The sequence below is a fragment of the Chrysochloris asiatica genome, unplaced genomic scaffold (assembly GCF_000296735.1).
Source record: "Chrysochloris asiatica unplaced genomic scaffold, ChrAsi1.0 scaffold00013, whole genome shotgun sequence".
NCBI classification, from domain to species: Eukaryota; Metazoa; Chordata; class Mammalia; order Afrosoricida; family Chrysochloridae; genus Chrysochloris; species Chrysochloris asiatica.
The window spans coordinates 16,585,683-16,598,979 of record NW_006408531.1 but is presented as its reverse complement, the minus strand read 5'-3'; the positions used below and the strand labels follow the sequence as shown (position 1 = coordinate 16,598,979).

General features: G+C 43.4%; 1 protein-coding gene across 3 annotated transcripts in view; it reads right to left on the bottom strand.

The window, feature by feature from the left end:
• Positions 1-13,297, bottom strand: part of ALDH8A1 (aldehyde dehydrogenase 8 family, member A1) — a 35,740-nt gene that overhangs the window by 18,142 nt on the left and 4,301 nt on the right. For 2 of the 3 annotated variants that reach the window (XM_006834642.1, XM_006834643.1), the window contains 3 exons: positions 11,879-12,026; positions 7,967-8,122; positions 5,293-5,442 (listed from right to left, as the gene is read on the bottom strand). In XM_006834642.1, the coding sequence (XP_006834705.1) occupies positions 5,293-5,442; positions 7,967-8,122; positions 11,879-12,026 (454 nt within the window). The remainder of the gene's footprint in view (positions 1-5,292; positions 5,443-7,966; positions 8,123-11,878; positions 12,027-13,297) is intronic. The other variant, XM_006834644.1, reaches the window with a different exon arrangement.

Here is a 13,297-nt window from a genome sequence, read left to right as displayed (position 1 = left end):
ACAAGGGAAGAGTTGACAGGCTATCCAGGAAAATGTCACCTTATCTCATGGTGGTGTCAGACAGGATGCAACGTACTGAGCCCAACTCTATGCCAAACAAGCACCTTTGTTGTAGTCTGGTTCAGGTCAGTGCTAAGGAGGGCTGATTTAGGCTCCAGGCTGGACAAAGATAACCTAAGAAGACGCCTTTCCCTCACGGCAAGTTCCCCACCATTAACTGGGTCTCCCTCCAACATCAGGCCAATATTACATGCATACAGGAAAGGAGGGGGGGTGAGAAACAAGAGGGGGTGAGTGTTAGGCTTCATAAATCCTTTATATAAAAAAATATATAAAAAAATCATTTCTAATGTTTACAGTAGTATACTAACAAGGAAAAGGGGTGAGAGACAACATAAAAACATCACCTACTTATCACCACAGCAATGAGCTTATTTCAGCAGGCTGATTTCCTTCTTTACAGTGTGGCATTAATTTTTATTCTATTTCCTTAGCTCCTATGCACACACACTAACAGCTGTCTGCCAGCCATTGCTTCTCAGTGCCATTCTGCCATCTACCCACTGCGATAGTATCGATTCTGACTCATAGCAACCCTATATAGGATTTACAACAAAAAATTCAAGCCTTGACTTTCGTTATTGAAAGATTCTCTGGGCAGATTACTGAATGGTGCAGAAAGCAGCAAGAGAAGATGAAAGGAATACACAGAGTCACTGTACACAAAGGAAATGGTTAATGTTCAACCGTTTCAAGAGGTAGCATATGATCAAGAGCCAATGATTCTGAAGGAGGAAGTCCAAGGTGCATTGAAGGAATTGGCAAAGAACAAGGCACCAGGAATTGATGGAATAAAAATTGAAATCTTTCAAGAAAGTGAGGCGGCACAGGAGGTACTCACTCATCTCTGCCAAGAAATTTGGAAGACAACTATCTGGCCGACTGATTGGAAGAGATCCATATTTGTGGCCATTCCAAAGAGAGGTGACCCAACAGAATGTGGAAATCATTGGACAATCTCTTTGATATCCCATGTGAGTAAAGTTTTGCTAAAGATAATACAGAAATGGCTGCAAGCCTACATTGACAGAGACCTTCCAGAAGTTCAAGCTGGATTCAGAAGAGGCCATGGAATGAGGGATATCATTGTTGATGTCCGATGGATCTTGGCTGAAAGCAGAGAATATCAGAAAGATATTTACCTGTACTTTATTGACTATGCAAAGGCTTTTGATTGTATGGATCATGACAAGCTATGGACAACATTGCGAAGTATGAGGATTCTGGAAAACTTAACTGTGCTCATGAGGAATCTGTACCTGGACCAAGAGGCAGTTGTTTGAATAGAACATGGGAACACTGAATGGTTTAAAATTAAGAAAGGTGTACGACAAGGTTGTATTCTTTCACCATATTTATTCAACCTCTATGCTGAGCAAATTATCCGAGAAGCTGGGTTCTATGAAGAAAAATGTGGCATCAGGATTGGAGGAAGACTCATCAACAACCTGTGATATGCAGATGATACAACATTGCTTGCTGAAAGTGAAGAAGACTTAAAACATTTACTGATGAAGATCAAAGAGCACAGCCTTCAGTATGGATTACATCTCAATGTAAAGAAAACAAAAATCCTCACCATTGGACCAATAAACAACATTCTTATCAACAGAGAAAAGATTGAAGTTGTCAAGAACTTCATTCTTCTTGGATCAACTATCAACACTCATGGAAGCAGCATTCAAGAAATCAAACGACATATGGCATTAGGCAAATGTGCTGCACAAGACCTTTTCAAAGTGTTGAAGAGCAAAGACGTCAGCTTGAGGACTAAGGTGCATCTGACCCAAGCCACGGTATTTTCAATAACATCATATGTATGTGAAATCTGAACAGTGAATAAGGAAGACCGTAGAAGAATTGATGCTTTTGAGTTGTGGTGTTGGAGGAGAATATTGAAAGTGCCATGGGCTGCCCATAGAACCAACAGATCTGTGTTGGAAGAAGGGCAGCCAGAGTGTTCCTTGGAGGCCAAGATGGCCAAACTTCATCTCTTGTACTTTGGACATGTTGTCAGGAGGGACCAGTCACTGGAGAAGGATATCATGTTTAGTAAGGAGGAGGGACAGAGAAAGAGAGGAAGACCCAAAACAAGATGGATTGGCCAAGTGGCAGCATTGATGGACTCAAGTGTGGCAACAGTAGTGAGGTTGGCCCAGGATCGGGCAGTGTTTCATTCTGCTGTGTATAAGATCGCTATGGGTTGGTACTGACTCAATGCCACCTAACAACAACATTAACAAAGCTTCATAGGAACAGACTTTCTCTTGTGGAACAGCTGATAGATTTGAACTGCTGACCTTGCGGTTAGCATCCCAATGCTTAATCTGATGTATCACCAGAACTCTTTTTTGTCATTTAGATCAGACATTAATGATTTAAAGAAAAGAAAAGAAATATGATCCAAACAATTAATGTGCTCAGCTGCTAAACAAAAAGTTGGCAGTGTAAGTCCACTCAGAGGTTCCTCAGAAAAAAGGACTGGTGACCATGTTCTGGAAAATCAGCTATTGAAAGCCCTATGGAGCACAGTTCAACTCTGACACACATGGGGGGTGGGGGGAGAGCTCGATGAGTTGGAGTTGATTCAACCACAAGAGCCCTTAAATAGAGCCTGAGAGATACTAGTGAGAAGAGAAGGAAGTCAGTTTAACTGGAAATACAAAACTCGAGGCAGGTGGCTAACAGATGACAAAGGAGACATCTGCTAGACCACACATGCTTGGCCGTAGCAAGAAGGCAATAAGACAGATTTCAAACTTAAACAAAAACTAATGGGAAGGCCCAAAAAACCATGGTCACAGGATCCTCCCGGAACAAGAGCAAACATTCAGAGTTCCCACGAGGAAACTGAAAATTCTAGGATTCCCAAAGAAGCATCCACTGTGTGCTCTCTAAATTGATTTGATTTCAGCAGAAGGTCATCCTTCAAGTCTGTCTGAATGCTCATTTGTTTTCCTTCTATATTTAAAGTTTTACATTGCTCTAAGGCAGGACTGAAGTCCTCATGTGGCTCTGTAGGATAAGCACTAGACTGCTAATCACAAGGTAGGTGGTTCAAATTCACCAGCCGCTTCTTACAAACCCTATACAGGGTCAGTAAGCATTGGAGCCAACTCATCAGCACTTAACAACAACAAGGTAGAACTAAGTGTATGTGATTCACACCTTGTCCCAACTCCAGAGAAGCAACTGAGGGCTTGAGAGAGGGACCACTTGAATAGGAGGGCATGCTCCGTGTCCCTCAGGGGAGGGAAGTTTGGCAAAGCCCATTCAGGAAAAGAGGTCAGGAGGAAGGGGTTGATGCTGTCTTGGTATAATTAACTTATTAAATACCAGTTGCCGTCAAGCCAACTGTGACTCCCGGAGACTCCATGTGTGTCAGAGTAGAACAGCCTTTTCAATAGCTGATTCTTTTAAGGCCTTTCTTGATGGACTGAATCCTCCAACCTTTCTGTTAGCAGCCAAGCACATTAACCAATCTTACCACTCAGGGACCTCAATAGGCTAGTTAACTCATAAGAAATATCATCAGTGCTGAGCAAAAAGATGGAAGCATGGGGCTCTCATGCAGACCAGGTTGGAGGATGTTACAGGAGAGGGTGGTTAGGAAGATAAACCTTGCAGATGAAGATCTGTTTGATATTATGGTGTTACCTGGCCTCTACATGTTCCTTCCCCGACATGGACCACTTCTGTACCACTCTGGGAAGCTATAGTCCCATGCAGAGGAGAAACACCTTTGACCTTTGTAGACACAAGAAATTCAAGTTTGCAAAGAGCAAGATTCGAATGTGGTCACTTTTGTAAAGGAGGGATGGCACGGTCTGGGACACATTCATGGTATGCACCGTCCAGAAGTCTAATGTAACCACAGAGGGCAGCCCAAAGGTCTGGGCTGGGCACTTCACTCAATTGCTCATTTACCTAGACAAGAGTCACAGGCCCAAGGCCCTTCTCTAAACAGGCACGATTTTAACCCATCATCTAAATCCTGGCTGAAACAATCAGTTACACTTTCCCCAACGGGAAGGCTAATGAAAAGGAATCCAGAAGAGGAAAAGAAATGGGATGCTTATCCACCATTCATTTTATGGACATGGGTGACCCAGCAGAATTTTGTGGACTTAACTTGGTACAGCAAAGATTAGCACAGCCAGAAAGGCGTAGTTTGTTCCCGACCACCCACTCTATCATTCCTACCCAGGGCTATTTGGAGACATGAGCTGAGGACCTACATCAAGGGGCCTCTCATTACATATAGCCTGTGACCTGCCGAGCCAAGTCACACCTCCACTGTGGCCACTAAACCGTCAGCAGAAACAGGATAAGCAGCTAATGTGGAACCCTTCATATTGTATCTGTTTCTGATGGCAGTTCCAAATACAGGAAAAACTGAACAAGGGTATATTCAAATCACTTGGAAAATGCGTTATTTCTATTTGATATCTACACAAACCATAGAAATAACCTAGCAATATTTTTATTTTCATTAAGATTAATTTGACTCAAACATAAGATTTCAATGGTCTGGTGTGGCACTTCAGGATAAGCACTTCATTGCTAAACATAAGGTTGGTGGTTCAAACCCCACAAGCTGCTCCTTGGAAACCCAACATGGGGTCGCTACGATAATCAAAACCAACTTAATATATTTAACAACAACAATTCAAGGAAATATATGTAGCAGACTATTGCTTGATTTGATCTGGGCTCTTTAACCCTATCAAAAAATAAGTAAAAGAAAACAGTTGCCATCATTGACTACTGGTGACCCCAAGTTTGTTAGAACTATGCTCCATAGGGTTTGAATGGCTGATCTTTTGGAAATAGATCACCAGGCATTTCTTCTGAGGTGTCCCACCAGTTGGACTTGAACTTCCATCCTTTCAGTTAGTAGCCATGCTTATTAGCCATTTACACCACCCAGTATTGGCCACCTACTGCTAGCCAATAACCCTGGGAAGTGGAGCAGTTCCTCAGTGACAAAGCTCTGGAGCTGCATAGAGGAAGCGGTGTGGAGGGACCCTGTGGATGAAAGCGATTTCCTGGGAAAAGATCAGTGGAAAAAGTCAAAGGTTATTGGAATCCCTTCTGCTGCTGAGCAGAAAGTTCTATCCGAAATAACTGCTCTCACTATCTAGACGCTGGTGACCTAAGGAAACTAAATCCTACTTAGTTTACGACCCCAAAGCCAATCCCATACCTCCCTGTCCTGCCACACCTCATTACCTGCTTTAGGCAGTAGTTTGCACAACATCCACGCAGTCACTGAAGTCAGCTCACTGGGCTTGGCAATCACAGTGTTCCCAGCAGCCATTGCTGGAGCTATCTTCCAAGTCAGCAAGTAGAGTGGCAAATTCCAAGGGCTGATCAGGCCAGCTAAAACCAAGAAGAGACACATGGCCAGTCATGTTGTTATTGTTAAGTGCCGTCGAGTCAGATCCTATATAGGGTTTCTGAGGAGCAACTGGTGGGTTTCAACCACCAAGCTTGCGGTTCAAACCAACCTTGCAGTCTAATGCTTATCCTACAATGCCACACCAAGGCCAATAGTGTCTTGCTTAGCAAGACTAAGCAAAACTACTCATGCAGAATTGCTCTGCAAACCTTAAGGTGAGCGGTTCGAAACTACCAGCCGCTCCGTGGGAGAAAGATGAGGCTTTCTACTCCCGTAAAGATTTACACCCTTGGAAACCCTGTACAGGGTCGCTATGGGTCGGAACCGACTCGATGGCACTTAACAACAACAACAACAACATATGAAATGCTTACTCTTCTGAAGTCTAAAGCTTTGCTCCTTTGGGACTAACTTCAGGGCTGGTAGGTTTGAGTTAGCAGTCCAGCGCTTTTCCTGAAGCAGCCTTGGCGACGCCGTGGTTAAGCACTCGGCTGCAAACCCAAACTCAACTGCTAACCCAAACCCACTAGCTGCAGATGGCCCATTCTAAAATATTTATTCATTTCTGGATGGCTTCTGGTCATAATTATGAACAACAATACTATTATTCCAGCTTGAAAATAAGCATTCGGGAGTTCTGGAGGTGAAAGATCCCCAGAATTCAATGCTTTTGGAGATTTGCAGACTGATTTTTATAGTTCTTGTTCGTTACTCTTTTTTCACTTTTCCCTCCTACTGCCAAACTGTCAAACTGCTATTTCTTCTCACACATTTTCCCACCTCCATCCTGAAGCTGTTGTGGATTGAGATACAAATCTCAAACTTTTTAGAACTATTGGTAAAATAAATAAGAGCAAAAGAGTGTTCCTTTTGAGAACTCAATGAAATGCATGTTGACAGCCAATGTTCTCCCTAGATTCTCAGCTATATCCTGATCAGGGAGTCCTGGCATAACACTGTGGGTCAATGCACTGGACTGCAGAGGTGTATGAACTGCAAGGTCGGCGATTCAAACTCACCAGCTGCTCCTTGGAAACCATATACAGGGTCACTATGGATCAGAACTGACTCAATGGCACTTAAAACAACAACAACAATCCTGATCAGGTTGGTTTGCTGAAACTTCCCAGGCTTCCTGCCATGAAATATACAAAAATATAACCTATCTATGAATAAGAAATGAATTCACCTCACTTTATACTAATCTCTTAAGCCCGTGCTACAAAATTAAAAATATAGTTTTAATAAATAAATCTCCCACTGCGGCTTTGGGAGGGAATCTGTTGTTTAGGGCACTGTAGGATAATGCATTGGACAGCAAGGTCAGTGTGAACTACAAGGTCAGCGGTTCAAACTCACCAGTTGCTTCTTGGAAACACTATACAGGGTTGCTGTGAGTCAAAATCCACTTGATAGCACTTAACGACAACAATGTATTTTCACCAAAACCATTAGCAAACTTCTTAGGAGAAGGTTTGACTTTACTTAAGGTCTTGCAAATACGATTTCCAAAGGACTTGAAGACCATGTCCCATTTTCTTTCCTTTTATCTTAGATTTTTTTTTTATCCTATCATAAAATGATAAACTATGGATGATTGGCTTTTTGTTTGTTGTTGTTGTTTTCCTCAGAAGAAACAGGTGCAATCTACTGGAAAGGTTTCATCATTGTAGATATTTATTTTCCAAAAACAGGGCAGAAATCCTGCTGTGTGCCAGTTGAGTAGATTCCTGTGCATAGAGACCCTATCCAGTGATGTAAAAGTGTTTTTACATCACTGGATAGGGTTTTGTAGGTTGTCCCCATGAATTTCCTGAGTTGCTAATTTTACAGGAGATCCACAGGTTTTTTTCTCCTACAGAGCTACCCGCGTGGGCCATCTGCAGCTAGTGGGTTTGGGTTAGCAGTTGAGTTTGGATTTGCAGCCGAGTGCTTAACCACGGCGTCGCCAAGGCTGCTTCAGGAAAAGCGCTGGACTGCTAACTCAAACGTACCAGCCGCTCTCGGAAACTCTATATATGGCTGCTGTAAGTCCTAACCGACCCTACGGCACTTAAACAGCAACAACAAAGCACACATAGTACTCTTCTAGGGGCTACATTTCCTAATGTATTCAATTCATGCATAAATAGATACGATCAAATTAAATCATTATTCCAGCTGGACTATAAGAATATTGAAGTACACAAGGTTTAAGTATCTTGCCCCCATGCATTTCCAGAATGCCGATGCTTATCCACTACACTGTATGCAATGGTTTTTCCCTATATTACATGGAGCAACAGAGCCTTTTATTCATCTGTGAGGTTACTCTCACCAGCATTCTTTACCCTGTGATTTTCCTAGAATAATATTTCAGGAGAATGGGGCACAAAAAAATAAACTAGAAATAGGTTTTGGGGATCCATCTTTTCCTTAGCCTGCTCTGGGAGATCAATTCAACAGGCATTTGCTGGGCCTGGCCGTGCGTAATTGTGAGCCAGTCGTTCCGTGCGCAGCCCCTACCGATCCCCACTGGGGTCCGCACAGTATAGTGCAGGCAGCCCACCGGCTCCATCTGAGTGCACTCCGAGGTGTGGTGAAGGATGGAGGAAGCGAAGAACCGGAAGTTCTGCACTGCCCGGGGAATGTCCACGGTTCTGGCCAGCGTTATAGTTTTCCCTGGAAGAAATAAAGAATGTAAAGCAAGGCAGATATAGTCCACCAGAGTTAGTAGAGACACTAGGATACACCCATCACCTTCTACCAAACGTTTCCCAACTCTCTCTGAGGTAGCCTTGGTTCCTTCCAGCCTGTGGCAGGCGTTCCTAGATTATGGAAAGAATTGGTCCTAGTTGGATAAAGCTATGAAGTAATTATGTCTAAGGCTAAAAACTAAACTATGGGGTTAAAGATGAGTCCAATAATCTCTGTTTTGTGAACTGAAAAGAATCCATGGCTACCATCATGAATTTCCCAGGTGCAGCCACTTCACCCACACAAGTTCAATTCAAAAGAACTAGGCTTTGCAAATGCCACAAAAGCATTGAAATAATAGGTGTTAAGACAGCTGTATTTGTACATCACACACAAAAAACGTGCTTTTATAAACATGTGATGTTTATTAAATGTCCTCCCACCACAGTGATGAACCGTTAAGATGGGCACGTGGCAGAGGCTGATGTGGCACGGGATGTCGTGGGTGTCACGGGCTCATCCACCCAGATCCATGCAGTCCCTAGCTCCTTGACTGAACACAAAGAGAAACAACAGCTGCCATGGTGTGTTCCTTGGTTATCTTCTGTGATGCAGAGGCACCAGAAAGGAAACATTTTCTTTGAAAGGGCTTGGACTTCCTAACTTTAGATCGGTTTATAGCAAGCAGGTATTTTTAAAAAGATTTTCGCATTTTCTAACAGATACATTACAAAGATTTACATTTACAAAGCTTCATTTACCCTGATCTCTGGAAAGGAGTTTTAAAAAGTTAGGATTAAAATAGGGACTGCTCTTCAGATGAGCTTTGCTTTGCTATTCTCCACTTAGAATAATAGAACCTGTAGCAGACTGCAGTATCAACTCTAGTTCTTAACCTCTCCCCATATCCATGTCCCTTGTCATAGATCTTTTCAGTCCCTCCCACTAAATGGACAAACTATGTAAGGCGACTTCACATTCCTGAAAAAAATTAAATTAATAGATAATGGAATTTGAAGCCCCTTGGCCAAGTCTGAGGGCCCTGGAGGAAGCTGAGAGACACATGGAACAGAGTTCAGCTGCGGTTCCTCACCATGCTCAGACTAGATATCAGCCATCCTTCAGCAAGTCCAGATGTATGAGTTACAATCAGTGATTTTTGTTTTTAGCCAATGAGTTTGGGGAGGATTTGTTAGAGAGCAATGGTTAAGTCCCACAGAACCCAATAGAACGAGACTTCGTGAGCACTGAAGGTACAACCCATGACTGACTCTTGCTCAGAAAATTCTAAGTATTACATTACTGTTAGTGATAATGTCTGCCATTGAATCTACTCCTAGTGACTGTATAGGACCGAGTAGAGCTGTCCCATAGGATTGCCTAGATGGAGCAGTTGGTGAGTTTGTACCACCAACTTTTTGGATGGCGGCCAAACACTAACCACTATACCAGCTGGGGTCCTTGTATGATAGATGTGGGAAAATCTTACAGATAGTCTTGTTTCATAGCTAAGGAATCAGAAAGATGTTGTTTGCTTAAGGTCATTCATAGAAGAACTAAGACTCAAACCAGATCACATTATTACTATCCTAGTGCATTTTCGAAACACTACACAGTTTCTCCTACAGTTCACACAGATAATTTTTCTTGGCCAATAAGGTGGACTCTTACAAGATGGCTTCTTAGGAAACGACTGATATTCTTTGTAAAGATGTTACATTTAAATGCAGATTGTCAAGTGAGTTCCCTGGTGCCCACAGGCCTTGGGAGCTTATCTATCCCAACAGCTGGACTCCAGAGCTCTGAGAAATTTGCATCTATGATAGGACTCTAGATGGTCAGTCCTAAAGGGGCAGCATGTACACACAGCAGGGGAAGAATCCTAACTGGCTGTGGACACTAGCCATGGTACCTAATGTTGCTCTGATCTGCATTTCCTCATCTGGCAAACAAGGGAGATGGGGTACATGGCATTTAAGACCTCTTTTCATCCCTAATATCTGAAGAGCCCATTCTGTCACCGTCCTTATTGGAGCAGTTGTTGTTGTTGTTAAGTGTCATTGAGTAGGTTCCAATGTACAGCAACCCTACATAGCGTTTCCAAGGAGCAGTTGGTGGATTTGAACCACAGGCCTTGTGGTTAGCAGTCTAGTGCTTAACCAACAGTGTCACACTGGGACTTCAGTAGCAGTTGTCGTTGTTGTTAAGTGATGTCAAGTCGGTTCCAACTCACAGCGACCCTGTATAGGGTTTCCAAGGAGCGGCTAATGATATTGAACCACCGACCTTGAGATTTAAAACAACCTTGTAGTCCAGTGCATTAACCGACAGCACCACACCAGGACTCCTCAAACTCGATGCCATCAAAATGGTACCCACTAGAATGTTTGGGATCAAAATCATTTTCTAATTATTCATCTTGGAATTCTGGAATATTCTCCTTACACCAAAAGTTTAAAATACGCTGCCCTATATATATAGCCCAAGCAAATGTTGAAGAAAAGATTGAAGTTATCAAGGATTTCATTTTACTTGGATCTACAATCAATGCCTATGGAAGCAGCAGTCAAGAAATCAAAGGACACATTACACTGAGCAAATCTGGTGCAAAAGACCTCTTGAAAGTGTTAGAAAGCAAAGATATCATCTTACGGACTAAGGTGTGCCTGATCCAAGCCATGTTATTTTCAATCACTTCATATGCATGTGAAACTGGGCAATGAACAAGCCAGACCAAAGAAGACTTGATGCCTTTGAAGTATGGTGTTGGCAAGGACAACTGAATATAACAAAGACTACAGGAAGAACAAACAAATCTGTACAACCAGAATGATCCTCTCATTTACTTTGGACATGTGATCAGGAGGGACCAGTCCCTGGAGAAGGACATCATGCTTGGCAAAGTAGAGGGTCAGCAAAAAAAACAAACAAAACAAAACAGGAAAACCCTCAAGGAAACGGATTGGCACAGTGGCTACAACAAGAGGCTCACACATAACAAGGGTTGTGAGAATGGTGCAGGACCAGGCACAGTTTTAGTCTGTTGTTACAGGATCGCTATGAGGCAGAACCAATGGGAAAGCCCGTAACAACAATAACAATGTATATAACACAGAAGCCCCAGGAGTGCAGACTGGCTGGGAGGCTGCATCCTTTCCTGCTACTAACCATGGTCCTGGTCTTCTAGTGGTCAGCCAGGGAAATTTGATTAACTCAGTTCAGTAAGATGTACAGGATTCTGCGCACTGCTGCCAGGACCCTCAGCCTCCCTGCAGGATGGTGACGGCATTTGGGGAGTCTCCCAACCTGTGTAATGCACACCAAGAAGTAGACCTCCTTCTCCACCTGCATGTGATGAGGCAGAAGTTGTCCTCCAGTGGCACATGGAATGCCATGTGCTAGCAGAAAAGGAGGACAGGGAAGAAAGGCTGAGTCTCAAGAAGGACACCAGTGAAGGGGCCTCTGGAACAGTCTAGAAGCAGGAAATGTGCACCTGAATCCCATCTGTTCTGGTAAGAGAATCATGTGACAAATTAATGGAATGAGGGCACTAATCTTCAGGATCTATGTATTCCATTTTCCATACAATATTTAGTAAGACATTTGTACTCAAACTGTTTCTGCTCAAGAGAAAGAGAGAGACAGAGCAAGCACATGTGTGCGTGTATGTGTGTGTGTGTGTGTGTGTGACAGACGAGCCCAGGCCTGAACATCTTTCAGAACAAGCGGAGCTCAGCTCACCTTGGTCTTTGGCCTCTGCCTGGGCGAACTCCTCCAGGGATTCCTCCAGCAAATCTGCCAGCTGGGTCAGGACCTGCGAGCGCTCCTGGGGGCTCCGGGCTGACCAGCCGGGAAAGGCATCTCTGGCTGCCTCAACCGCAGCTTCGATCTTTGAGGAACAAATCCACAAGTCCAAACATGACTCATTTTTCCCAACATTATTTCAAATACGTGCCATTCCCAGGGCTGAGTTCTCCACAAAGCAGAAGACACAGGTATTGATATGACCAGCATATCCGGGCACCCCCCCACCCCACACACAAAACAAAGAAAAATGCCCCATTTCAACCAGCGTGTCCCCAATGTGGCAAGCAGATCATCAGAAAGAAGTCATTTTAGTTGTAACGATCATTTAAAACAATAGAACTTTACTGTGATGCTTGTCTCAGAGAAAGAACTAGGTGAGTAGAATTTCTAAAGCACTTACCACACCACTGACATATCTGATGAAGTCTAAAAGTTTGTGTAAAACCACATCCTTGGACTCTCATTCCCACTTAGAATAACTATCGTTATTAGTCATTTAATGATTTCACAACTAAGGGATAGATTAATTTTACATAAATTAGTTTCTCTGGTAGCATAGTGGTTATGAATCTGGCTGTTAACTTCAAGGTCAACAGTTTGAAACTACCAGCTGTTCCATGGGAGAAAGATAAGGCTTTCTGCTCCCATAAAGGTTTACAGCCTCAGAAACCTAAGACAGGGTCACTATGAGTCAGAACCAACTCCACAGCACATAACCACCACCATCAGCCCTTTTAAAATTCTGTACCATTAGCATTGATATGCCCATTTTACAGATGAGAAAATTGAGGCAGGGAAAGCTCAAGTAACTTACAGAGGTCACATAGCTAATATCTGGCAGAATCAGAATTTGAACCAGGATCTCTCTGGCTCCCAAGACCACAAGCTGACCTGCTGTGGCATAACTGGAGCCCCCACCCCCCTGCCTGGCTCTGCCCAGTGTTAGCAGTCGCTGCCAGAGAGGAAGGTGCTGGAGTTGGGCAGACCACAAAACTAAAAAGGTATGGACAGATTAGCTCATGGAAAAATGTGATGCAGGCAAAATCAATTTTCAAGTTTCTACTCAGACAATTTCTAAACAGTGCCTTTCCCAGAGAAGATAGCAAATCCTTAGCCTCCCACAAGCTTGGCAAACATGAATAATCACAGCTCTTTGCCACCACTGGCCCAGGCTCAGCCTAGGGATTCTTCCACTGCCTTGAGGCAGCCTCAGGCATGATTCTTGCATCATGTGATCTGTCCACAACTCAGCCCTCTGAACCTAGGCTACCTCTCACCACTACGCTACCAGAGCGGTTACGAATCGGGCTGTGAATCTTAAGGTCAGCAGTTCGAAACTACCAGTGGTTCCGC